The sequence below is a fragment of the Hirundo rustica genome, chromosome 5 (genome assembly GCF_015227805.2).
Source record: "Hirundo rustica isolate bHirRus1 chromosome 5, bHirRus1.pri.v3, whole genome shotgun sequence".
In the NCBI taxonomy this organism is placed as follows: domain Eukaryota; kingdom Metazoa; phylum Chordata; class Aves; order Passeriformes; family Hirundinidae; genus Hirundo; species Hirundo rustica.
In genome coordinates this window covers 12,474,872-12,501,781 of record NC_053454.1, presented here as the reverse complement: position 1 = coordinate 12,501,781, position 26,910 = coordinate 12,474,872, and the positions used below count along the sequence as shown (strand labels likewise).

The 26,910-nt window shown below is 36.9% G+C and overlaps 1 protein-coding gene across 2 annotated transcripts in view; it reads right to left on the bottom strand.

Moving 5' to 3' along the window:
* The window catches only part of STX18 (syntaxin 18), a 61,880-nt gene that overhangs the window by 15,941 nt on the left and 19,029 nt on the right, over window positions 1-26,910 (bottom strand). For both annotated transcript variants that reach the window (XM_040063812.2, XM_040063813.2), the window contains exons 2-3: window positions 11,189-11,256; window positions 894-1,009 (exon numbers count right to left, since the gene is read on the bottom strand). In XM_040063812.2, coding sequence (XP_039919746.1) covers window positions 894-1,009; window positions 11,189-11,256 — 184 coding nt within the window. The remainder of the gene's footprint in view (window positions 1-893; window positions 1,010-11,188; window positions 11,257-26,910) is intronic.

Here is a 26,910-nt window from a genome sequence, read left to right as displayed (position 1 = left end):
ATATATGCCACAGAGTTCTGTTCTGTTATTAAACTCTAAACAGGAATAGGTGGTATCTAGCTAAGAACAGCAAAACAGATCTAAGGATCGAACTTGCTTAAATTACTGAACTTGTTCAAATTCTCCGGTGTACAGACTGTGTGGAAATTTTGGGATTTATTGTGTAAAACATCCTTTTAATTCAGATATAAACAGAAATAGATACAGAAATAAAACAGATATAGATATTTTTCATTTTTATACTATGCAGTTCCCATGCATGACTGACATTCAGTGATTCTGAATAATGCTACAACTATGTTTAGATGTCATTTTAAAGCTGATGAAAATATTCCGTGTATCAATAAAATACAGAGATGCAGCAAATCAACTTGAAAATGGCAACGCAGAAATTCTCTCTCTATGAGTTTTACAAGACAGTGTGGTAAAGGTATGATCCCATATTCAAGTTGTCAAAACCACTTTTATTTTACCAGGACTCTGTTAAAGTTACTTAATTATCTCAAACTTGGAAGTATTATACCATAATACCTTACAGATAGACAAGCTAATAAAAGACAACCATCACATTTTTAGAGAGCTTCGGTTTAGGCCTCTGTGCCACAGTGCTGAATTACTATTCAAGTAGCAAATTTAAGACTCTTTTTTACACTTGTTAAATGGTGTATTTGAACACGAACAAAGCTCTATGTTCTTTCCACTATCATTAAAGAAAATGGAATTCCAGTACTAATCAGCCAATGGGATTACACCAATGCAAACAAAAAGGCAACGAGAGTTCCCCAATCTTCTTCCTTAAGCTTTTAAGATTCACCATTATTCAGCAATATTTAGCATTGCCTTAGCCTTTATCAAGAACTAAAAAAAACCCATGTAAGAGCTGCTTAGTTTACCTTCTGTTCTGAGCTGATGAATGGCATCAGCACATGTTCTCATAAACACCTGGGCATCTTGATCTATCTGGTCACGCTCTGTGTCCGTCATCCTCACATATTCAGACATAATATGGCTGAGAAACAAGACAAACTTGTCACATAAAAAATCCCCAACATAAAATCCACAAGTACACCTTAGACCTTCTACTGACTCACCATCTTTGCAAGATCTTTTCTGCAACACTGATTTTCACAGAAAAAGTAATAAAAAGTACAGTAACCACTGATAAAAATGCCACTCCTATAAAGTTGGGAGGCTTTTTTTTTTTTTTTTAGAACACTTTCACTAGTAAAGTATGTAGAAAAAGCAGTATCTCCTATCATCTTGTACATATCCAAACACAGAGTAGATAAGGAGAAAATACAGCTGGAAAATATATCATTGCCCTGAGTACTTATTCCAATAAAGTGTCCTAAAACCACAAAACCAATTAAGATAAAGGAATAGCTCAAATACTGAAAGAAGTACAAAAAAAAGGAACTTATTGTACTTAAATATGTTTTCATTATTCTAAATACAGTGCTTCATTTTTAAAGTAGCTGTACAATGAAATTGTGAATTCAAACTAGAGGAAGAATACTGGAAAATAATGCACAATTTTAGTATCAAGTTGATTGCAATATTTATTAACCTCTTCCCATTGTTTATTTCTATTTTAGATTATACATTATGCATTTTGTATATTCCAATGCTATTATATCTTTAATTAATCAAAATGGAGGCCTGTACTTAAAAATTAACTCACTGTAGGTAAGCAGCAGAAAAGCATACTATATAAAGGTATTTAATAGCGTTTCCACAACTATGGGTGACAGCATGATAAAATTCTGCTACAGCAAGAAAAAGTTCATCTTGAGTTTCCTGATGATGCATTGATCACAACTTATTATATCTGCTTTTTAAAAAAGGAAAGAACCTTAACCCATACCCGCATTTGAAATTATTACTTTTATACGTGAAAATTTCCTCATGTGTAATGCAACTACATTAATGCAGTAATACAAGCAAAAAGAGAGGCTCTTCAATATTGAGGCTCTTCAATATTTAACCCGATATCCTTAGAGACCTCTCACTCACTTCACTGCAATAATGCCAAAGCTCCCGTGTGGCTGCTGCAACCGCAGCCGCAGGAATGCCCACAACCAGTTCCCACAGCCCCATCTCATCAATCCATCCTACACAAACCCAGCAGCTCCTCCCTGCGTCACCAATGTACTGCAATGGTCCAGATCTCCTCCACGAAGCTTTAAGTATACTCTAAAATCTTCAAGTATTATACCAAAATCTCTTCATTCCCACCCCATATTACTGGTTTTACATAAAAAAACAGCATATGGTTCATCTGATTTGGAAATTAGTTTCTGCTCATTGGTCAGCTAGCACAGAAGCACAGATTAGCAAGCAAACAGTAAGACAAACTAATTAGAAGTAATATTCTATATTTTACGTGTTTTGTTTCCAAAACTGCCATATATTTAACATCTAAATGTCAGGGCTTTTTTCTCCCTCTGGTTAAAACTATTCTAAATGTCATAAAATTATACTTTATTCCTTAGAGAAAACCAGCCATATGTAGTATTTCCATTTATCTTTTAGTAGCTGCATTGCTCTCCTTTGTTCAGGACAGATGGGTTTCGTAAATCTGTGGCAAAATCCCTATCACAGCCATAATCAGTATTTTTCTAAACTGTATCTCTAGATCACACTTTCTGAGAAAGCAGCTTCTGAATGATGAAAGATTTGAAATTGCCTGATTTTAGAAATAGCTGATTAAGAGAGGATTTCCCCAACCTGGCTGAGATGACACATTGACAGTTACAAATACAACATAAAATAACTCAAAATTGTTGAATATATTGGGGCAGACCTCTCCCCTAGACCCTCTGCACAGCCTGTACAGGTATTTTTCTTGCTAGTCTGTCAGATAAGCAAGTTCTAAGCAAACGTAGAGCCTGGAAATTCATTCCTACATCCATCTCCATATAGGCTTAAGACAGAAGGGGACCATTAAGACCATCTGGTATGGCCTAATTCATATCATTCAGTGAGCTCAGCCTAGAGAGTTACTTGAGCATTTTGGGGCACACAGATTTAGGTGGAAAATAAGGATGGAGCAACAGCTGCATGACAGCTCCTTGACTAAAAACTCCACTCTTCTATTTCAGATTACAATAATAAATTTTGGCTGGCCTGCTATTGAACAGGATATAAAGTTCTTGTGTTTATGTCTAGCTTCTTGTACCCTTCCCAGCTTTGTAGTATTTGCAGAGCTCGACACTTTCCATGCACTTTTTAACAGAAGAGGATAAAATAAAGACTATAAAATGCAAACTAGAATTTTCTTTTAAATTGGACTTAGAAATAAATAGGAAAAAAACTTGCCTCAGGCACACTTCATTTTTTACCAACAGTTTAACTAGTGGTAGTGTAGTGATACACTGAGGATAATTGCAACAGCTTTTTAGCATTGGGAACCAACTTGTTAAGTTATGTTTCTTAGTTGCTTATAGAAAAACAGGGTTGCTCAAATTCTTAAATAGGAGTTTCACAGCTTCAAAGCTAGTAAAACACAGCTTAATCCAGCAAACAAGAAACAGAATACTCTTTTTTTTGTAACTGCTTACAGCTTACACAGTCATGTCTTTTGAACATGAGCTGGCCAAGCCACTCAGAGGGAAGGATCCCTGAAACCCAACCTCCTTGGGAAGGCAAGAACGGAGTCACACAATCACATCCCATTATGCCAGAACACATATGGCATCCACTAGTACTAACAGGGTACTGAAGTCCCCACTGCGCTCCCCAGTAAATCTGCACATGGAGATTATACTGAAAATCCATTTAATCACCATTCTCTACCGGAAGAGGAATCATTCATTAAAATAAAACAGGCCAAAGAAAACCAAAACCACGTAAAAACATCAAACAAAAAACCAACACAACAGGAAAAAAAATCCAGCTGTGTCTTGTATGTCAGAGATACAAATGCATGCTCAGAAGGCAGTATCAAAGCAGTGGACTGTTCCATCACTAAATCAAGAAGGGCCAAGCTAATCAGGTTTTTCAGAAGCAATCAGAATAATTAGCTAAGATATTCACAGATAAAGAATGGAGAAAGGAGGAAAAGAAATCCCTCTGGATTTTCATCCTTGCTAATATGAGAAAATTTCTTAAGAAACTTGGGCTAGAAGGCAACTTGGTTTATTTGTTATTTTTATCAATGGGTGAAGAGTACAATGAAGACAGTGACCAGCACATAGGCAGATTTCATCAGTCTAGAAAAATGAGTAGGTCAAATTGCAGAGAAAATGCAAACCTAAAAAGGAACAGAAAATATTCCATATAAACTAGTAGTTTTCATATAGAAATGACATTGTGATAATTTGCAATTCTGCCCCTGATGAAAAGGAAGAGTAGGCAATACAGTGAGAGATCAACTGAGCTTTGTTGAGCTCAAACAAAGATCAGAACACAAAGTGCAAATTAGTTCTGATTTCTACTGATGTGTCTAAAGGAACACAGCATGCAGGGACACACTCAGAAAAGGATCAAGTGCAGGATGATCTGTGAAGGGATGACAGTGATAACAAGAGATTGCTCTGCAAACATTACTGTAAGAAACACTTAAGAATGTGGTCTTGGCTTGTTACTCAACAGAGAAGTAAAATTATATGCAGAGTATGAATTAATTCTAGATGTTTATTGCTTTGGTTAGGGTTTTTTTGCACTAACTTTCATCATTAATGGCACTTGAAAGCTGCAGTTACTATTCCTTTTAGCTTACTGCTTCTAAATCATCTGGGCTAAATTTAATGCCGCTGTCATTTTAAAGACACTGCAATTCTTTGTTCATATTATCCTCAGCAATGTCAAGTGTCAGATAATGCATTAGTGAACAGGCTGCTGAGTGAACAGTGTATGGGAGAGAGCTACATGAACCAGGTCATAGCTTACAAGTGAACCTGAAGGTGCAGTGGCTCCTGGGACAACGCTGAAGGTAAACTTGGTGAAGTGCATATCCCTCCTATCTTTGTGACAAAGCTGTGCTCTTGAACAGAACTAACCAACTTCCAAAAAAGCCCAGGGCGTATGCACGTTCATACAGTGTGCAGAGACAGGTGACCAAGCCCTGGAATAAAATGGGAAATGCATCAAATGACAAGATGTATCCTCACTGCCAAGAATTAAGACAGAATAAACAAATCACAGATTGATAAAAAGACAAAGGTTGGCAACTATCTTTGAAAATAGGGTTAAAGGGCCAAAAAAAGCACAGAAGACTTGTAGATCACCCAGTCTAGAAAAGTACAGAAATAAATAAGTAATATTTAAGCACTTAGGAAAGAACAGAAAGATTACCAGTACCCAAGATGTACCAGTAGTACATCATAGGCAGCGTAATTTACTGCTGGGATGCAGTAACAGGTCTTATGGATGGATGAAAAGCAATCACTGCTATATTTTGGTATGGGTCTTGTTATCATCTCACATAACATTCTCACAAGCTCCCAGAGAATAAATGAGTTAGAAGAAATGAGCACCATATGAATGTGAAACTGCAAAGTTGAACTCGGGGGTAATTATACACCAAACTAGAAGGAAACACTGAGTTATGTTTCACAGTTATGTTTTGTCCCAAATCTGATGCTATTTAATACTTTCATTATTAACTCAGTAGAATGGAGTGTATACTTACTAAACATTCAGAGGCATAAAGTTAAGCAAATTAAAACTGTATCAAGAGAACAAGACTTCAATTCAAAACAATATTGACTGGAGAAATGGCACAAAGAATTTGAAAAAGGAATAGTCAGAAGCTCTTTGCTGCAGCAAGCAAGAACAATTACCTGAATCCACAGAGAATGGGGAACAACTGATTAGGAAACGGTTCTTCAGAAAGTCATCTGGGATCATACTGGATCATAAACCAAACATAACAACAACAACATGTTGCTGCATAAAAAGTCATCATTACAGTAGGATACATTATTCTAGTAACATGGATAGGGAAAAAGGAAAAAGCAGAATGAGAATATGAAATCTTCACTGAAAGAAATATTTTAAAAGCAAGCAAAACACTAGTCATTGTCTTTTTGGATGTTTCAGCCATGGTCCTTCCAGCTTAACATTTCTATTATCCTATTTTGCTGGCAAAGCACAAGGAAGCAAAGCCAATGCTACATTAGCTTTTGGAATTAGTAATTCTGCTGGTACATAAAGTATCTTCTGCTTACTAATCCAATAAAGAAGAAAAATTTGATTTTCCTCCAATGGTGTATTACAAAGAGAGAGAAGCAATAAGCAGAAAGAAATCAGCTGTAAAATAGTAAAGGTTTGCCCAGCTTACCACCTGCAGATACTGCCTTGCAAATCCATACAGAAATGCTCCCTGTGCACTAAGTGCACGTACGAGTATATATAACCTTAGCTGCAAATACAGCAGTCACATTCTTCCCTTTGGGCATCTAGTATATTTTAAATTGTTTGATTTCTTATTTAACTAACTTTTATGCACTTTCATTTACTGCTTTTTTCCACCCAAATGCTGTCTGACATAAATCCAAGCTAAAAGGTCTTCGATTCAAATGACAAAACATTCTGCAACTACTTTTTTTTTTTTAATTCTGAGTGGAAGTCTCAGCTACTAGAATAGGCAATACAGACCAACCCGAACTAGCATTTTCAGTTCTGTAAAATATTTCTGAGATATTCCAGAGTGCTACTATAAAAAATTATTATTTCTGAAATGTGATATATGAATTCAGTGTAATTAAAAAAAAAAAAACAACAAACAACAAAACCTGCTTGAAAATAACTCCCTGGAGAACAAAAAAATATATTTCTCCAGGAAGAAGTTTTTACGGATCATCTACATATTTTACTACCTCAATACAACAAAGCAGGCCTTGCTTCTGGGTAAAAATGTGACTAAGTCAAGAAAATAATGCAGCCTGGCATTGTACAGGAGTGAGTAAAATACTATTTTTAGAGTCCTTTAATGGCTACTTCTTTTATCATTAAATACAAAGAAACACTCTCCACAAAATCCTGTGTAAGCATTCAATGATTTTCTATTAAGTGGCAAATGATGCAACTGATTTATTGCCTTGAGACAGATATAAATAAATGCTAGGGCAGGAGCATAATTACTGGGCACTAACATTATTTTTAAGATGGAAAGATAATTTGTTAATATTTTTTTTCAAGGTATATTATTTGCAGTTAACAACAGATGTTCAAACACTTAACTGCACAGAAGGACCACAGAAGCCTGTAATGAAGATACATCAAAAGCCACCCATGTAGCCTTTCTGGTGGAATAAGTGACATTTCTATTCCAAAGTCATCTACACTACACTGATCAACTACATAAGTATCTCTGCAGTTGCAAAACACAATTAATTAGATGTCTAATAATCCCAGATAGAAAGCTCTTCTCTCAAGTATTTTTAAGGATGAGGTGTTCCGTGATAAAAATATAGAATTCTCACAATTCCTTTCCAATTAAACATTCTCATTATAACAGCAACACTGACTGGTCTTTAAACTGCCTAAACCTTGAAGGATCCTTCAGAGAAACTGAAGGCTGTGAAGGAATCCCAAGAGGATCATCTCCAATTTTCAGGTGTTAAGGCACTATAGCTAGTTCCCTGAAGTACATTAATATAAACATATGAATTGTCTTGGTGGTTCAGTGATCAAAAGCGTGAAGGAGCTGATGATGAAAAGCAAAGGCACAAGTTGTTCACAGAGACATCAGACAAGTTACCAAAGACTGAAGACAGGATATCTCCTAGCACAGTGTAAAAAGCAGTGTAGGACAGCATTATAGAGGGAGAATACAGAAGGTATAGCAGTCAATATACTAAAAATGGGACCTCATCTGAAATCCTCATCTGACAGGAGTTACTGCTTAAAAAGAAAAAATGAAAAAGTACCCACATTTTGTAAACAACTTCAGGACTCAAAAGTCCCTGTCTTCTTTCCAGGAAGAGTGATCAACTTGTGTGCACTGGTTCTGCTCGGGACAGAATTCATTTTCTTCCCAGCAGCAAGTATGGGGCTTGTGTTCTGAATTTGTGTTAGAATCAGTGCTGATAACTCAGCACTGATAAGGGATGTTTTTGTTATTGCTGGGCAGTGCTTACACAGAGCCAAGGCCTTTCCTGCTCTGCATCCCACCCTGCCAGTGAGGAGGCTGTGGCTGCACAAGGAACTGGGAGGGGACACATCCAGGAGAGCTGACCCCAACTGACCTCAGGGATATTCCAGATCACTTGGCTTCATGCTCAGCACATACAGATGGGGGAAAAAAAGAGGAAGGGGCAGGGGGGGACGTTTGGAGTGATAGCATTTGTCTTCTCAAGTCACTGTTATGTGTGATAGAACTCTGCTTTCCTAGGGATGACCGAACATCTGCCCGCCCATGGTGAATAAATTCCTTGTTTTGCTTGGGCATGTGGCTTTTTCTTTCCCAATTAAACTCCCTTTATCTCAACCCAAGAGTTTTCTCACTTTCACTCTTCTGATTCTCTCCCACACCCCACCATGGGGGCAGTAAGCAAGTGACTCTGTAGGCCTGAGCTGACAACTGGGGTTAAAATCATGCAAAAATTCCTGATCACAGAAGGCAAAAGCCTACATATAAGAGAAAGGAAATAAATCCTAATAAACAAGAGAGGATAAAGGCGCAGTGGCCTGCAAGCCAACAAGCTTAGATCACTACATCAAGAATTTCCTGTGTTTTGCCACTTAGATATTTTGTAGGTAATAGCCTAATCAAGAAGAAAGAAGGTGAATAAGCAATTACTAAGTCACTTTAGGTAATTCAGTTAAGTAGTTAAAGTTTGATAAAATAGGTCAGGGCCTTGGTTTCAAATAAACACTCTTCCAACTGACTTTCTCACTGCTAAAAATTTTCCTCTAAAAACGAGTTAAAGACATACCCTCTTTACCAGGGTATTTCATGTATGCCAAAAATAAAAACTCCATTATTAAAGAATTCACAGTCTTCAAAGGTAAGGTCAAAGAAGCAATCAAGAACCTGGTTATAACACATTATGAAGAAGTTTTAAAAGGCACACAATAATATGACTTGGTAACTCAAAAGCTTAATTTCACCAACACATTGTGCTGTATTGGGAAAACAAACAGCAGGACTGACAAAATACAGAGTATTAATTTTGTTCATGTAACCTGACATTTCCTACATAAATTTCAGCACAGCTTTTTAGTATTAAATTATTCATAAACTGTCCCCATTACTTTAATACTGAAGAGCTGTTAAAACTGCTGTCTTGAGTGAGTGAGGCATTTGCTAAGACTGCAAGACTGACAGCACAGATGATATGATGATCTTTGCATCCATGAAGTAGAAGAGCACAAGTAATCATTTGACATTTTTAGGTCAAATTAAACATAAACCATTTTTGACCATTAAGAACAGAATCAACTGCAATCACAAATGAGATCTGCAGGATTATTTTATAGTTTAATAAAGGAAATGGCACTTCTTTCCTCTCCTTAATGAAGACTTGAGTGGGGGTAGAGGAAGGTGAAAAGCACTGAGAATTACCATGGTAACTTGTTGCAGCTTGTTTACAAAAAGAACATTAAAAACTTCTGGAAATCAAAATAACCTGGACACATTTTTATTCTAATCACTTCTATTTTATGCACACTACTGTTACTGAAGTACAAACACTACCCAAAATTTAATCGCTACTGACTGCTCTTACTGGAATTATTTGCAATTTCTCAACCTCTGCATGCACGTGAAGTTTTCATACAGTCCACTCAGTTTTGTCAGTAATAAATTGCTGGCTCCACCTAGTGTTGTTCATGCCCTATTCCAACAGGCATTGAAAAGCAGAGCCAGTATAACATGGAGCTGTGCACTGCTTCTGCTTGCTCCTTGGAAAAGCATCCCTCACCCACCTCACACACAGCACTTTCACCAGCACTGACTGAACAGCTCCCACGGCCTCTCACGTAGAAAAGAAGCCATCTTCTGTTTTTGTTTTGTTCTCAAAAGAACAAAATACTGCTTTTTAATTCTTGTGGAGACAAAAAGAGGGTGCCAGAAGTCTTCTGATAACTTACTCAGAACACACTTTGATTCCACTGATGAGGCAGTATTGCTGTTACTGTGACAGAACCTTTCAGCATTAGAGTTGTTTCTCAGAAAAACTGTTTCTCCAATATGGACTGAGCCTAAGGAACAGCAGATGGCTCATCTATTATTGTCTTTTCCTAGGGAAAGGATATCTGTCTGGATAGCACTTCTATTTGGTATCTACGAAGCTTTTAACCCCAAATGATTTCAGGCTGCATTTTATCTACCTTGATTGAATCAACAGCTCAGCTTTAGTCAGGCCTGTGTAAGAACCGGAACGCACACAGGGCTGATTCACCCTGTTTGCACGTAACAAAGTTTCACTACAAAGCAAATTTTACATCTCTCAAATGCCACAATGATTTCACCAAAATACAAGCTGCACTAACGCTTAGATATTATGATAACTTGATTTAGTATCTGCAGACCAGAGGATACTATTTTTTTCTTACAAACATCAACTCATAAATATCTATTTTAATCTTCTAAAAATCCTGCTACTAAAGTTACCAACAAGTAAACAGATACAGAAGTTTTGAATGCTTCCCAGTGGCTGAAGAGAATCAAAACTTTCTTCACACAATAGTAACTACCAGAGCTGAAGCCTACCGTTTTTGTCCTAGGAAAACAAATCTCGTGCTGCTGTCCCCTGACACCATCTCCTCACTTGGTGCCCTTCATCTGGAATTCACAATCCAGAGCTGGAAGAGTTTGCATGATTGTCCTCCAGGACCTGCTGATGCTACTGACTCTATACTTTGGCATGACAGGTAGGTTTAGCATCACAGAGTAAAAGGGAAAGCCTGGATTACCCTGCTGTCCCAGGAACCCCTTCAGAAACTTACTCTGCAGGTCCTTAAAAGGTGTGGGACCTTGACTGCCAGGCTGTTTTCTTTCAGAACTCCTAAGAGGCAGAAATCATCTTCAAATTCTGAGTCTCATTTTATTCAGGTGCCCTGTTTTCTTGTGACAGCACTATTCTTCCATCTTACAGTGGTTTACAGTAAGCTAATAAATAACAATCTCTGTTTTGGTTTTAATAATTATGCCTATAGGTTTTAAAGCTGTTCACTTTATAAGCATTGAGATAAATAAATAAACAATAGGTAAACCCATTTAAACACAGCGCACACTTACCTGTAAGCATTAATATAATCTTTTCTGTGTTGTAGAAGAAAATCTTTCAGCTTTCCAATATGAGAAATCTAAATGAATAGAAATCGTAATTAAATTTCAGATAACTGATGCTTTTATGGTCGAAGTTCAGTATTCCACACTTCACACATGAATTAATATATTTCTTGTTCTATAATTAATTAGAATAATAACATTTACTCTTTTATACTCGTATTTTTTACATTTTCCAAGCAGTCAATACATAAAAATAATCTAAAAAAGGTCTGTTGTACGAAGGTCCAGCTTGGAGAACAGTAGTAAAAACACAGCTTGTTCCCAACAAGCATAAACTAAACAGTAAATATAACTACAGTATTCAACATTAAAAAATACTAAAAGTGGTAACATAAAACATTATCTAAATGAATTTAATGACTCCAGAGTTTAATGTACACTTTGGAAATAAATTCATTTTGGAAGACCACACAAGGAATTTTTCAACTCTTTACTGATCAGATATACATATCCAAGTTCAGCTATCAAAACCTGTATGGCAAGGTAGTGACCCTCTCGCTTTTACTTTTGCCACAATACAGTGACCAGTTTGTGGCCAAACTAAAATAGTATCTCTACTATCTGATAATAATTAGTTAGCTTTGCCAGATCATACATTCCAATCAAATTTCTATTCCTGAATTTCCACCTCAGTCTGGGTAACTTTTACTATAAATCACTTTATTTTCTTTTTTAAGAGATCTTTACAAAGATCTTTTAGAAAGAAGAAAAAAAAAATCTGAAACAATTTTTTGCAAATTTCAGTCCGATTTAAAAGATTTGGTGTAGCACAAGATCCTGCATATTTTAGAGAATGGAGGAACTACAGAAGCTTAATTCACCAGAGAAATGAGAAGACATGATCTGGAGGGGAAAAGGGAAGAGAATTCTATACATTAGCAGTATATATTTTCCAACGCAACTTTTAAAACTACATTCTCAAATATTAATTAATAATTCTGTACAAACAAAGCATGCAAGGAATTTTACAAAACAAAAGTTATTTTCATTTACAATAAATGAGGTTTACTCCATGTATATGGGAAAAAGTGTCAGAAACTGTTCAAGTCTTAAAATCCCATTTTCATGCAAATGATCTTTGCAATTAAACAAACAAACAAAAAAAACCCACAGAGAAAGAACACAGAATAGTTTGGATAAATAGAAGATTAATTCCCTCAATTATTTTTTTTCAAAAGCAGCTCTTTGAAAAAAAGTGCAAGGAGAAATATGTATTTAGTAAGACCACAGTAATTTGTACAACTCAAGATAAGTGTTCCCTTGTGCAAATAAATAAGCCTCCATTTCCCTATTATTATTATTTGCTCTGTTCCAGTTTTACCGTAATTTGCCATATTGGATAAGGATTTTCCCAGTCTTCATGTTTCAAGTTTTCTGTGTGATTAACACAGGAAATCTCATCCCATTCATAGCAAGCTGAGTTCTTTCAGTACCTTCAGGAGTTTCCCAAAGTGTGTTAGCACCATTATACACAGCAAGGGAAATACTGCCATTGCTACAAGACCAGTGAGGCACAAAGAGTAAGCTAAATCATTCTACAGATGCTCCTTCTCATCACCACTTGAACTTATTATTTGTTCAGATATTGTATAATCTCTTTCTCAGCTCAGACTTGGTATGTCATCAAATCTGCTGAATAGATAAATTAAGCTTAACTATGAAAGCAAAACATCTAAAACAGTTATACAGTGTTCAAGTGAAACAATAATACCTAACAGGCAGAAAGTACTACACGTGAAAAAACAAATGTAAAATAAGAAATGTTCCGAAACATTTACATTAATGCACGAGCACTAAACTCGAATATAGATACGCAAAATTTTTTAAGAAATAAATCTTAATATTACTGCAATAGATACAATTTAGGAGTGATTAACAAGCAGAAAGAATCAGAATGACAAGCAAGAGCACTGTCTTGCAGTAATTAATTCATCTAGTCACAAAGAGCATTTTATTTAGGCTAAAATTGTCATCATGTGTTTGAATTGCACTGACCCCACTTTGCCTCTCCTTCATTTGTAAAGCTATTTTCATGAATTTAGAATGACACCATTATGCCCATACTCACATCAAGCTCTTAGTTCCCAAGATTTGCATCAGAAGTGAGACTTCTTGTTTTAGTTTCCCTCAAATTCTAACAGCATCTTCTGGAATCCTGCACTACAGATATTTCCTTTGCCTTTTGTTACCATGTGCTACTGGCATAGCTTTGAATTCAATTTGTCATAACCATATGAGCAAAATTAACTTTTTTATTAAAAAGAAGGTTTCACTAGTATTAAAGGGAAGGAATGTTTATTTTATTTTTAAAAACTGATTGGTTTTCTGTATGTTGCTCAATTTTTTGGAGACACAAAATATCCCTCACCATACAAACATAAATCTTGAAGATATCTCCAGGGTCATCAACTTGCAATTATTCTGGTGTTACCAGAGGCCCACCATATACTCTTTACAAAGTCATCAAGCTTCTCTCTATTACAAATTACTTCATTAGAATCATATTGCTCTTATTACTATCAAATTATTGTCTAATTTCCAGGTTTACTGATCACAAACTTCTATACATCTCTTCTTACTTCAGGATGGTCCTTTCCCTTAAAAGTTCTGCTTCCCTGCATGACTGACTGTCAGTAATTATCTATCTATCTATCTATCTATCTATCTATCTATCTATCTATCTATCTATCTATCTCTAATTTTTATAGCCCAGACAAATAACCCCAAGCTTCTATTTCCTTCTCACAAAACAGTTCTGAAGTTGCAGAATCCACAGCTTTCCTCTGCATTTGTTCCAGTTTGTATCCATCCGTTTCCAACGCAAATGAGGAGAAAGGCATCCACTGGTGTTGGTTACTTTGTAGCTATTTCTGCTGGAAACACCTTTTTTCCTACTTTTTTTTTTCTAGATCCCAGTATGTATCTTGCTTTTACCCCACTGGTCCATGGCTTTTTCCTTATTCATTTAGTCTAGAGTCCATGAGTAAACCATTCCTCATCTATACTCCAATTGCATGACAAATCAACACTTTTTGCTAATTTTCTTCTCATTAAAATAGCTAAAGAATATTTTAACTTTAGGAGGGTTTTAATACCATCAGCAACTCACTGGGAATTTGGCCAAACCTAACTTTATCTCTGTAAAAAAATGTTTTCCCTTCTGCAACAGTTTTCTTGGCCAGTCTGGCTTTCTCACCCTGCTTTCCACTATCTCTGGCATAAATTTTTCTATCTTCTCTAATTAATCTTTCAAGTAGATCTAGTAGAATTTTAAATCCTACTTGCATTTCAGCACACTCATTTTTCTACTCCATTTACCCATACATCATAACTGCTACTTCCAATTTGCTCTACATGCCTGTTTTCAAAACCTTTATACCACCAGTTGACACAAGGTGTCAAAAGGATAGATGAGAGCAATTTGAAGAAGCACAAACACATCTAAGTATTGGCCTCTCATCATGGTTCTCATTCTTTGCATCTGGAAATTGACTTCCTTTTCCTCCAAAGGTCTGGAGCAGAGAAATAAGCCTTTCCTTCAACCCTGAAATAAAGAAATTATTTCCTTTCTTCCCTCACACCCCCTCAGAGATAGGAGGGCTTAGTGAAAAGGCCTTTGTAGTTGCAGCACTCTTGCAATACATAACAACTAAACTAACCTTACAGGGAAGAACACTGCTGAATTTCCAGATAACTGACATTTCTAAGGGAATCAGGGAAATAAAATACCTTTCTTCACAATATTGTGAGCATCAGTTATATCATTACAGCAACAGCATCTTCTTGAGCTTCTGTTCAAGAAGCTGGTGGGTTATGGTGGGTTATGGTGGGTTATGTTCCTTCTAATAATGAAGACCACTTAGGAAACTCCAGGCTTTCCCTCTTCTCTTCCCATTCCCACTGACACTCCCTTGAGGGTCAATACCACACCCCAAACCACTGAAATTACCTTTTTTTTTTTTTTTTTTCTGGAAAGAACTGGTTTCTTTCATTTTCAGCTCCACAAATACCTGTATCAGTACCAGTAGGGTGGGCAGGAGGGCAGGAACTGAAAAGCACCAGTAGGGAACAAGATGCATCTGCCATGAAAGGGTAAGGTATTACAGGTTTAATTACAACCTCAAAATTCAACATGATAACCTCCTAGGCTCAGGTACTGAATCTGGAAACTCCAGGTGTTATTTAAAAACTCCTAAGTGTAATTCTGATCATGAAAACGCAATTGATTCTCTACAGTGAAGCAGCAGCAGTTTGCCACTATGTGACAAACAAAAACATCAACATCATGCTAGTGAAAAACACTATAAATTCACATTAAAGCCTGTAAGGTAACTTAAAAAAAGTTACTTTAGGTTCCAGTTTGCTCTTGATCCTCACTGTAAACTATCACTTTAATACATATATATCTGTGGGGTTTTGCCACTACAGATTTTTAAAACAACACTTATTAAATCATAAAAGCAATTATTTCATCTAATGCAGGTCCAACACAAAAGGAAGCTGTGAATGGATGCCATCTGCTACCACAGGTGGCATGCATAGCTCTATTTATACTTGGGGTCTGCACTAGAAATGGTAGATGTTCCTCTGTTTAGTGATTTTTCTAATGATTTCAAAGCTAAGTTATTTAAAAAGATGAGAAACAGGAAAGCATTCCCTCCAAAGCAGCATCTCGATGAGACGCAGATTTTAAACGAAGACGCTGACTACGCTTCCTTTAGTTGCTCAGCAATACATACAGCATTTCTTTCCACTCCCAACAAAGAATTGATCACTCATGAAACAGTAGGTTCCAATTTGCATGCATTTAACCCACTGCAAGAAGCAGCAGCATTGTTTACGATTAAAATGATTGGAGTAGGTTCCCGTGACATATTGTAGAGAGAATTCAACCGTGCTGAATAGTCATTTTCATTGAACAAATATAGCGTTTTATCAAATTTACTCCTCCATCAGAACAATGCGCAACTATTTCCTACCGTATAAAATTGACTGTTACACTTCGCGCTGTATTGCCACTCTGAATTTTTTAAAAGCTGTACTTTGTTAAAAGAAACTTTAAAAATTACTTAAAACAAAAACATAATAGAAAGGCTTTTGTAAAAGTTGTGAGAGACATGGTATTTACTGTTGATTCAGCAGCACTAACAAGCATTGCTGACTACGGTGCCATAGTAACCCTAAAAACAGGAGGGAAAAAAATCCTAAACAAAATTTTACATTTAATTTTCCAATATGTTTGAAAAACATTATCTCCAATGTCTTACCTAAATAGATTCCATCTATAGCTTCATGAAAAAGTGACTATATTCTACAAGCCCCTTTGCAAAGAGTGGAAAATTTAAGATTGTTATGACATGAATATCTAGACACTTCTTATGTTTTCAATTCCAAACATATAGTCAAGCTGACCATACCCGTTGCCTGTTTCAAGGGAAATTCTGAATTTCAGTAAGACATCAGCTTATGAACAGGAACTGCATGTTTCTGACCAAAAAAAGTAGAATCTCAGTACTAGGAGGAGATCCAGTAACTACCATAAGAACACAAACTTGTTTTTCCAATGTCTAAATCATATTAACAAAAAGGGTTTTTTAAAAGTGGGGGTTTGGGGTTTGTTTTTTTTTTTTTTTTTTAAGAGGGAAAAAATGGAATTTTAATTTTTCCATGGTTAGTGCATGTAATGAAGGTGTTTTCAGAAATCTGGAGTAAAACCCAAACAGAATAGATACTATAAATGGAAGCACAACTTAAATTAAATAAATTTTAAAATATGAGCTTTGGCTCTTACCTAAACTATTACAGTTGAAAACTAGTTAGAAACGCTTTGATGCAGAAATACTCCTACAGAGAACTTTTCTAGTACAAACTACCTTTGATGAGATACATGAACTTTTTAGAAACACAACACAGGACAGGACAGGTTCCACACTGGTTGTATTTTACCTAGGTTACATTTTAAGCACAGTCAACCCATTGAATCAATACAGGCTCTTGCTGGATGTTGCTAAGAACTGACCTTTTTTTTTGTTTTGTATTTAAAGTACTGTTAATAGGATTCTACATTTCAGAACGGGAACCTTCAAAAGATGACATCGTATGATTCGCTGGTACAGCGACATGTAACAGAGATTAAAGCAATTAAATTAAACCAAGTCGGAATCAGGAGCCGGAATCGTACACTTTAATGGCACACTTTAATCGATACTTTAATCGTCTGAAGCCCGTTGTTTAAAGGATTTGCCGGCGGGCTCCCAGCACGCCGTGAGGTGGAGCTGTGCCCCCAGGATTGACGGCACGGACACCGGCCGCCTCCACACGTCACCCGGCCAGTTTGCAGCTGATTTGTCTCTTGAGGGGATACATTTGGTTTAGGTTTCCCCAGCAAACGTGAAAGTTTCTAAAATAGGTCACGCAGATCAATTGCTCTCGTAATCCGAGACCCAAAAGAGCAAATAATATTTAAACTGTGGCGTGGGGGTGGCCCGGAGCTGGAAGTGGGGAGCAGGAGGCGAGGAGACAGCCAGCCTGGCTACCTCTAATCTCAGGAAAATTGTGACTTTGTTCAGTTTCTGCTTTACATCAGCATATACATTACGGCGACGGGCAGAGAAACATTTTTTTTATTGCATTTTATTAGTAGGCTTGCATTTGAAGCAAAGGAATTAACCAAGAATGGGAGGGTCATGTTACCAAAATGTGTGGTTAATGGGATAAGAACATTCAAAACTGAATTAATTCAATTAAAAGCCATGAAAAGGAAGAGTGAGGCTGCTTGAAACTTCAAGGTAAAGATGGTACAAAATTTTGAAAATATATTTTTAAATGCATAATATTATCAATATTTTTCTAATTTAAAACAACACAATTTTTTAAAATATAAAATGAAAGTAAAATTTTCAGGAGCCATTGCGGAAGGTTTCATTAGTCATTGTGGAATATTGGAAGTTAAAACCTGTCTGCAGAATACCACAGGCAGTATTTGGTGCACATTAACAAAGCAATTAAGAAACCTTTAAACTGCAGTAAGAAGGAAAACAAATTTCCTGACACCTGGTCTGGAGTAGAAAACACTTCTTTTTGCTTAATATCACACTGTCAAAAAGGAAAAAAATAAAGAGCATTGTCTTGTACATTAAAACAAACAAACAAACTGAGCTGGCCCTAAAACTTTTTTCTTTTTTTTACTTCTGCTTTACTTAACGTATTTTTATATATACTGTCTGTGGTTCAAAAATTGTCTCATTGACTTATGCTACTGTCAGTTTACATTTAAATACTTTGCCTCTAAAATGCACTCTAGATCTGCATTTGGTTATTTTTATTTTTTATTCCTTGTTTATTACCCACAATGGAAAATTTGGTAGTCAATAACTCACTATCAGCCTAAAAGCCTCACATTTCATCTTACTATGCTTTCCATAAAAATAATCCAGAGTTAGTGTAAGATTCAGTCAAATATATAAAGAAAAAATTATTTTTACAATTTTCTGACACAACTGCTAACATTTGTTGTTCAAGACTCTTTTAATTAGAGTCAAACAAAATTAAGATCCAAGAGCTCAAAACCTCCAGTTCCCCACTGACCACAATAAAGACTGAAAGTACTCAGTGTTATCACTGGATGAAGGTTTCACTGGAGTGTTAATTGGGGATAAGGCTGATAAATGATTTAAAAATGTGTATGGTATTGACAGCAGACTCCACCTGTATTGAAACATTACTTTTAAGTCACTGGTTTTATTTTCTTTTAGGAAATTATCCTCAAATATATTGTATATCCCTAAAACTGTTTCTAATGCTTCGTACTCTTTGTACACATTTGTAAACAGAAAGGAAAAGAAGTCTTATTTTGTAGGGCAATTACTTACAAATACTGAATTTCAACTCTGAACCAGAAAAATGCAATACATATAGACTTTAAGACAGAGGTCTGTGTTAATTTTGTCACTGTTTCCTTAGCTCTTGTGGGAACACACTAGTTTGACACCATCACATACAGAAGCACATCTAGATATTGTGAAAATGGTCTGTAGACAGTCAACAGGAACATGAGATGACCTGAAAAAAATAACAGTAGGCTTCCTACAATGTGGCATCATGCTAAATGGTTTTAGTAACTAGTTTTCTTTTTTTGTCAGCAGCAACAAATACTTTCAATTAAAAAAAAAAAAGCACAACATCTGATTTTAATAAAACCTACTATTTCCCTTTTTCTTGTTTGTTATCAAACTCTAATCATAACTTTCTTTAACATTTATATTTTTACACCATCATCCAAAACCTCATTGGCTTAAATATATACCTCATAACAATTGTGGGGAATGTTTTGGTTGAGATATACAAAGAAATTGGTCAAAATACGTATTTGCAATAATTGGCCTTTACCACTGCTGTTGAAAATGCTCCATTTACAACCTTTCAGTAACTGCATTCAGCATTGCTTGCTTCTTTCTGTGAGAGATATTCTCCTTGTCCCTTGTTCTCATAGTCTGAGCTCATTTTAGTACTACATTTTCTTGCCTGAAAGGTGTTTTACGATAGAGAGAAGTCCAGTCTCATTTAACAGACACTCAGTAATAAATGGTTACTCTTTCTGACCATTATTATTAAATCTTTTGATTTTCTGAAAGGTTTTTGCAGTGCAATTCAGAGAATTCCATGTGCATGTGCTTCACTTTAGGATCAAGCTGAATCAACTCCAGCGTAAGCCATTGCAGGGCACGGCAGAGACTGAGCCCGGGACAGCGGCTGAGCCTCGGGGCAGGGGACGGAGCAGGGAACAGGACAGGGAGCAGAGCCCGGGGCCGGGGGCTGAGCCCGGGACAGCGGCTGAGCCTCGGGGCAGGGGACGGAGCAGGGAACAGGACAGGGAGCAGAGCCCGGGGCCGGGGGCTGAGCCTCGGGGCAGGGGACGGAGCAGGGAACAGGACAGGGAGCAGAGCCCGGGGCCGGGGGCTGAGCCCGGGACAGCGGCTGAGCCTCGGGGCAGGGGACGGAGCAGGGAACAGGACAGGGAGCAGAGCCCGGGGCCGGGGGCTGAGCCTCGGGGCAGGGGACGGAGCAGGGAACAGGACAGGGAGCAGAGCCCGGGACAGCGGCTGAGCCTCGGGGCAGGGAACGGAGCAGGGAACGGGACAGGGAGCTGAGCCCGGGGCCGGGGGCCTGAGCCCGGGGCAGGGGACGGAGCAGGGAACGGGACAGGGAGCTGAGCCCGGGGCCGGGGCCTGAGCCCGGGGCCGGGGCCTGAGCCCGGGGCCGGGGCCTGAGCCCGGGGCCGGGGCCTGAGCCCGGGGCCGGGGCCTGAGCCCGGGGCAGCAGCCGCGCTCCCTGCAGCCACGGCCAGAGTCGAGCCTCATTCAGGCTCCGCAGTCCCTCTGCCAGGCCCTTCCCACTCAGAGCTCTACATTTTCGGTATATTTACATTCATACACCCATACTGATACAGAGCACGAAGTGACACAACACCTATTCTGTCTCAAAATCCTACAACTCTTGTCAAATACTATTCAGGGGGGCAAGTATTTTCCTGGATTTTCATCATTGGTACAATAATGTTCTTTGTGAAAAATACTTCTATGTTTCAACAACTTAATTTGTATTATACAAGACTGAGCGGTTGCTCTAGCATTTATATCAAATAAGTTTCTCCCCCACTAAAACACCAAGAAAAATCCCCAGTCAGAAATGAGATGTTTATTAATCCTTTTGTAAAGAACATGTATAGATCAGACACAAAAGCAGTAAATAAGTGTACTGGAAATAAGCCAATTCTGTACACATTAAGATTTTAATCCTAGTGTTCTATGGTATCAGCATAAAAATTAGGACAAAGGGCCATTTCTGCCCCCTCTTCTCATGTAACGGGAAACCCCAAGAGTTGGATCCTCTGCCCTAAATGGTAGGAACTTCCTGGGCCCTGGTAGCCCTAAGTTCTTCCATGCCTGACACAGAGTGATACACTGAGAGAGGCATTCACATCCTCAGGAAACCCAGACAGAGCTGCTCCATCAGGCACACACATCTCCTCCTCTGCCCCACTTCAAATGCTCTGCCTTTTTTTTTTCTTTTTTTTTTTTTTTTTTTTTTCCCCTTTCCTTCTTGCCTTTTCTGAGCAAGCCGCTACTCCTTGTTAGAGCACCCGGGAAATAGAACCATACAAAAAAAATACCTTCTCCATCCCCGGGGAAAATACCTCTAAGGAAAATCCTTTTAATAACTCTTGAACCAGAGAGGAATACTAACAGTCAATCTGAAATCCAAATATTATCCGATTCCCTTCATCTTTTCCCTTTCTGAGAAACGTGTCTTATAAATTGTTATCAAGGGAAACCATGACAGGTTCTCAACTCCACAGCAAGGGCTAGAAGTTTATCAGAGCACAAGTGGGACTAAAAGCATCACAGAACAAAGACACCTTGTCTTGTTTCTACTTGGGAATCTTCTGACAAGACCAAAACCTAAGTGAAGAATCTCTTCCTTTAGAGCACATTGTCCTTCCATATTTCCACTTAGTTAACTACCAAATGATCACTACACTCCCAAGGTAACATATGAAGTGTCCAAAAAAAGTATCTCTGAAACCCAGGATTTGCTCATCACAAAATGCTTTTCACGGTGGTTTTCATCTGCCTAGGGGTATTTGCAAGCTGTTTTGTCTAAGAAAAAGATGCCCCCACCATGGGGAAAATAATTTCTACCTGAAAAAAAACAGCCACATAAAAATTTCTCTCTAGAAAGTGCTTGCAGAATTTGTGAGGGGAAAGTTTTAGCTGCAATTAAAAGGAAAATCAATGCTATTCTCTTACATCTGAGTAACACTGACAATTCAAACATTACTTTTAATCACTGAAAGCAGAAATCCCTGACAAGATTTCAAGTTGTGAAATAAGGCACTTTTCCTTCCTCACTTTTTCTCAGCCATGAATCTCAGTAAGATTTTTTTAATGTCCACTTCCTGTAATTTTGGTAATTTTAGAGTATAATTATTTTTACATTTTTATGATGCCTTTGGGGTATCATTACAAATATTTTTTAAGCATTTAAACTTAGAAAAATAAAATTAAGTAATAGCTTCTCTTGAGGAGAGACTGTCAGTCCTGTTTTGAATAAACAATCACTTTTAAAGGCAATCTAGAGATTTATATCCATTGTAACCATAGAAATTAATCTAGAGTTTAAACAAAATAGAGTAAAATATAATTTATTTAATGAAAATCAGAACAGTGCTATTGCAAATGGAAGTCAGGTTTCTGGTTTTTTAATTCAACAGACAGTGTTGTATGCAATTGTAAGATTTTACTTGATGGGCTACTTCTCACAACTTAATCATACTCATTTACCAATTTGAACAAACTATTCAGATATCTGAGTTTTAATTTTGGTATAAATGCTAATCACTAAAAAAAAAAAAAAGCTAAGGATTTTCAGATTTAAAAAGCTAAGATAAATATATGAAACATTTTTAATGATAAGAGCAATCATGAGAAACTTCTTTGACATTGCAAGGCCAACAGGAACACAGAACAAAAATTCTTATGAGTTTCTCATATAAAAAGTTTGGGAATAGCAGAGAAGAATAAAAATCCATAAACTGGAAAGCATTTTGTATGTCAGCATAGCTAAAAAAAAGTTCAGAAATACTTGCTCCTATAGACTAAGTATTTACAAGTTTGCATGAAACATTCCAGCATGCTGACCCTCAACAATTGTTCTATATATAGAGAAATTCAAGGTTAAACTAATTAAATATTTATAGTAAGAGTTAAAAGAGCAACAGCATTTGTTGGAAACACTGATGTGTTTTACAATGTAACATTAAAAAAAAAAAAGGGCAAAAAAAAAAAGAGCCCAAAATCTAGAAAAAAATTCACATCACAATAGACAAAAATAGTTTCCTGTAGGAACATCTGTCATAGCCACATAAAGTTGTGAAAAATACTGGAGTAACAGTAGAAGGAAACTTGATCAAAAAAATACAGTTTAACAGATAATCTTCCTAATTCCTGTATTTTTTACAATAAACTATTCTGTGGCACTTTTGGTGGTTAAAAATAACCTTTATATAAGTCACCATGTAAGCCTTCCTTGACCATATCAATAGGAAATAATCAATAATAAAACAAATAATAAAGTTATTTACAACTAAACTGTGAACTCAATTATTCTACTGTACAATAACAAAAACATTATCAAACAAAAGAAAGAAAAGAAATTAAGCTGCTTAAAACCCAAAAGTTTCTAGTAAGACAGTAACTGTTCATAAGCCAGAGTACAAACTCAGAGAATCTCGAGAGATACGAACTTCTGGTCTCCTCTTAACTCAGTGTGTAGGAGAGAATGATCTAGGAGACTCGGCCAAACCAACACCCACATGGACATAACAAAGCTTGGCTTGTAATGCAAATGCCAAAACAAGACTCATCGAAGTGAACTTTGCAAGACCATGCAGGACACCTCAAGATACAACAATCTGGGTCTGTCTCCTAGTTAACTGACCTGTATCCTGTAATTGGCTACCATTCCCTGCAACATATGACTAATTTCTAAAAGCATTTTATCTACCTCTAGAAAGTTTCAAATTCACAGGAACCCACAATTTCACATAATAGGTGGCTTTTTGATGGTACGCATCCACAGAAAAGAAAACACACAGTGCGTAAATAGGGAGAGAAACAAACAAAAACTAAGGCAAAACTAAGATGCACAAGAAAATGAAACAAAAGGGTTGGCTGAAGTAAAATGAAAACAGCTTCTGCACTTAGACATATCACCACTCTACACTGCTGCATTAAGTCTGAGGTTCCAATCAGCAGTAAGCTCCAAGAGCCTCCAAGAAGAGAGGGCAGTAAACTACAGCATTATCCTCATGGCTGCTCAGGAAAGGAACACAGTCTTCATTCTGAAATTACTAAATTCCCAGCCAGCTGTGAGACAATCTTAGGAAACAAAATGGTTATTACAGAGACAGTGACACGTATTTATTGACAGATTCCTGTTCACAAGGACTGAGCAGTGAGAGCCACACTGGCTATCCAGCACCTTGAGTACACTGAGAGAAGATCACAGAAACCACCAGTGCAATGAAAAAGAATGTGCTTACTCTATAAACTCCAATGAATCAGAAGAGCTTCAGAAGACAAAAAGCTATTAAAATACTTACTTCACAAAATGAATTTGAGTTCTTATTTTACCTGAAACACTCTGTCAGAGAGAATAAAACTGAAACTACTTTCCTTTGTCCAACTTTTTATTTTATAGGCAAGATCACAGCTTTTCAACAGTTTGGGGCACACACATTTCATGCTACCGTTTTCACAGAGACCTTCTCTTCACAACTTTCTGCTGATATCCATTTGGCCATTGCTGCGGCATATAGGGGCAAGAAGGAACCATCAAGTAACTAAACCACCACCATGTCAACAAGTAAACACACAAACTGTCCAGGAGTTTACAAATTAAGCTGTAAAACTTACTAAGATGCTTTGTGTTAATACTCAGTGTCTATTAAACAGTTTCACTGTATTTTGCCAACCCATACACAGTGAAAAAAAATCAATGTTACCTCTGTCTTTTGCCATAACAACTAGATTGCCCAGGTTGGATTGAGTAGCTAAATGCTACTCCATTGTGTGGGCAAATAACAGAACAACTGGATGAAAAATACTTGTGTTTCAGCAGACAAGCATACAGAGAAATTGGAGTATCTCTTGTAAGACGGGTACTTATTGGTGTACAATTTTCACTCAAGGGCAGACTACATTTGGCTATTGCAAGTTGCCACAATGTTTCACAGCTCTTACATGAATGAGTGAACAGACTCCAAGTCAAGGACAGAAGCGATACTACACTTTCCAGTTTCTATTTGGGTAACAAACACCTGATTTAACAAATGTCATGCCACTGCTCCACGTTATAGATGTGCCTTGTAGATGAGGCAGTCTTACCGAAATACATTTCATCAGTATTTCAGTAGTCTGCTAATGCACTGGCATGAGCTTAGGAAGAGAGAAAGGTAAAGGTACCTCCCTGCAGAGGAGCTATCTCATTAGCAACTTTAAGATGAAAATGTTATGACTATAAATCACAATTAGAACATGAAAACTTAATAGTAGCAAGAAAAATTACCATAGAGACTGGCCGGGATGAAGTGGTAAATGTCAAGCGGATATGTGACTGTATGAATAAATGGAACAGGAGCTGGTAAAGCTCATTGTGGCACAAGGGTGGAACAGTAAGAGAAACACTGAAAAGTGAAGGAAGGGAAGAATTGCAGATGGAAAGGGTAATAGAAATAGAAGCAGAAGGGCATAGTCTGAGGATAAGAGCGAAAAAACATTAAAAGTATGGGTTTTTTCACCCAAGCTAAAGCAGTAATTACAATTACAGTGCAAATGAGAGACGGATATCAGAGACACAAGAGCCTAGCACATATTGGAAGAATAGGACCCTTATTTAGGGTAATAAACCAAAACAAAACCTAAAACACCCAAACCCCACACTTAAAGGGGAAAGAAACAAAGTCCCAAATCAATTATTAAACCTCTTAAGATGTAAAATATTCTCCTTGAAAGTGCTCAAACTAGCCTAAACAAAAGACTTCATGCTATATATATGCTAGCAAGGAGAGGGTTAACCCGACCTCATGTTTTAATAACATGTTCTACTCCTTGGCACATCAGCAATGGAACCAGAACTTTCCAAAATTACAGTTTTCCCCACAGAAACACAATAATTTCAAATGCCTGTAGCTCTAATGCCATACCAATGGAAAAGCATATTGTTTAACACAGTGTATAGTAGCAGTGCATTCTTAAAGTCAGGATATCTAAACTAGTTTGAAGATAAACTTAATATTTCTTGTCCTGAATGTTCTTCAGTCCCCTACAGAGCAATTTGAATGTGGTTCCTGCATAAGCAACTAAAGTGTCTGTCTGACTACAGCATCAATAAGCATGGAAGAGACAAAAATGAGTAAGGATAGAAAAATAAAGATATGGAAAATAAACACCAGTGTCTAAATAGGAGGTTTTACTCACATAATTTTGTTTAGTTCTATCTCATTGCACTGTATCAAATTAGCTGCACTTTAACTTCTTACGTAGCTTAAGTAACTCAACATGATTTTTCTTTTATTTAAAGTGATTTAAGGAATTTGCATTTTGGAAAGTTTTTAGAAAGTATAACTTTAATTATTGCAAGCATCTTTTTATTGCTTAATTAGTAGCCATTATTTATACTAATTAATGTCACAAATGGAGTCAAGAAAAAGTCCAAAAAGCAACAGCTGGACAAGATAGGAGAAAAAAAGACAAAGGAAAAATTATTTATAAAGATTAGGCTTCACATAGACAGCACTTTGAATTCCTTAGTCTTATACAACAAATTGGATAGCAACAAGAGGAAAAATCCTCTCTTCTATTGCAGAAAGTAAAACAGCTGACTAGGTATTTGTGGGCAACCAAATTATCCTTCCTGTAGTTAACAGTTTCTTACTACTTAAATAAACAAGTGTCTACTAATTCTGTAATGTGTAGAATATCAGCCAAAAATCAGGAAATATAGTAACAAAGGAACCAAACAGAGCGCAAATTAAGAATACCAACAATAAGAAATTACTGACATTAAAACTGTGACAGACTTCAACAAACCTATGACAAAATACAATA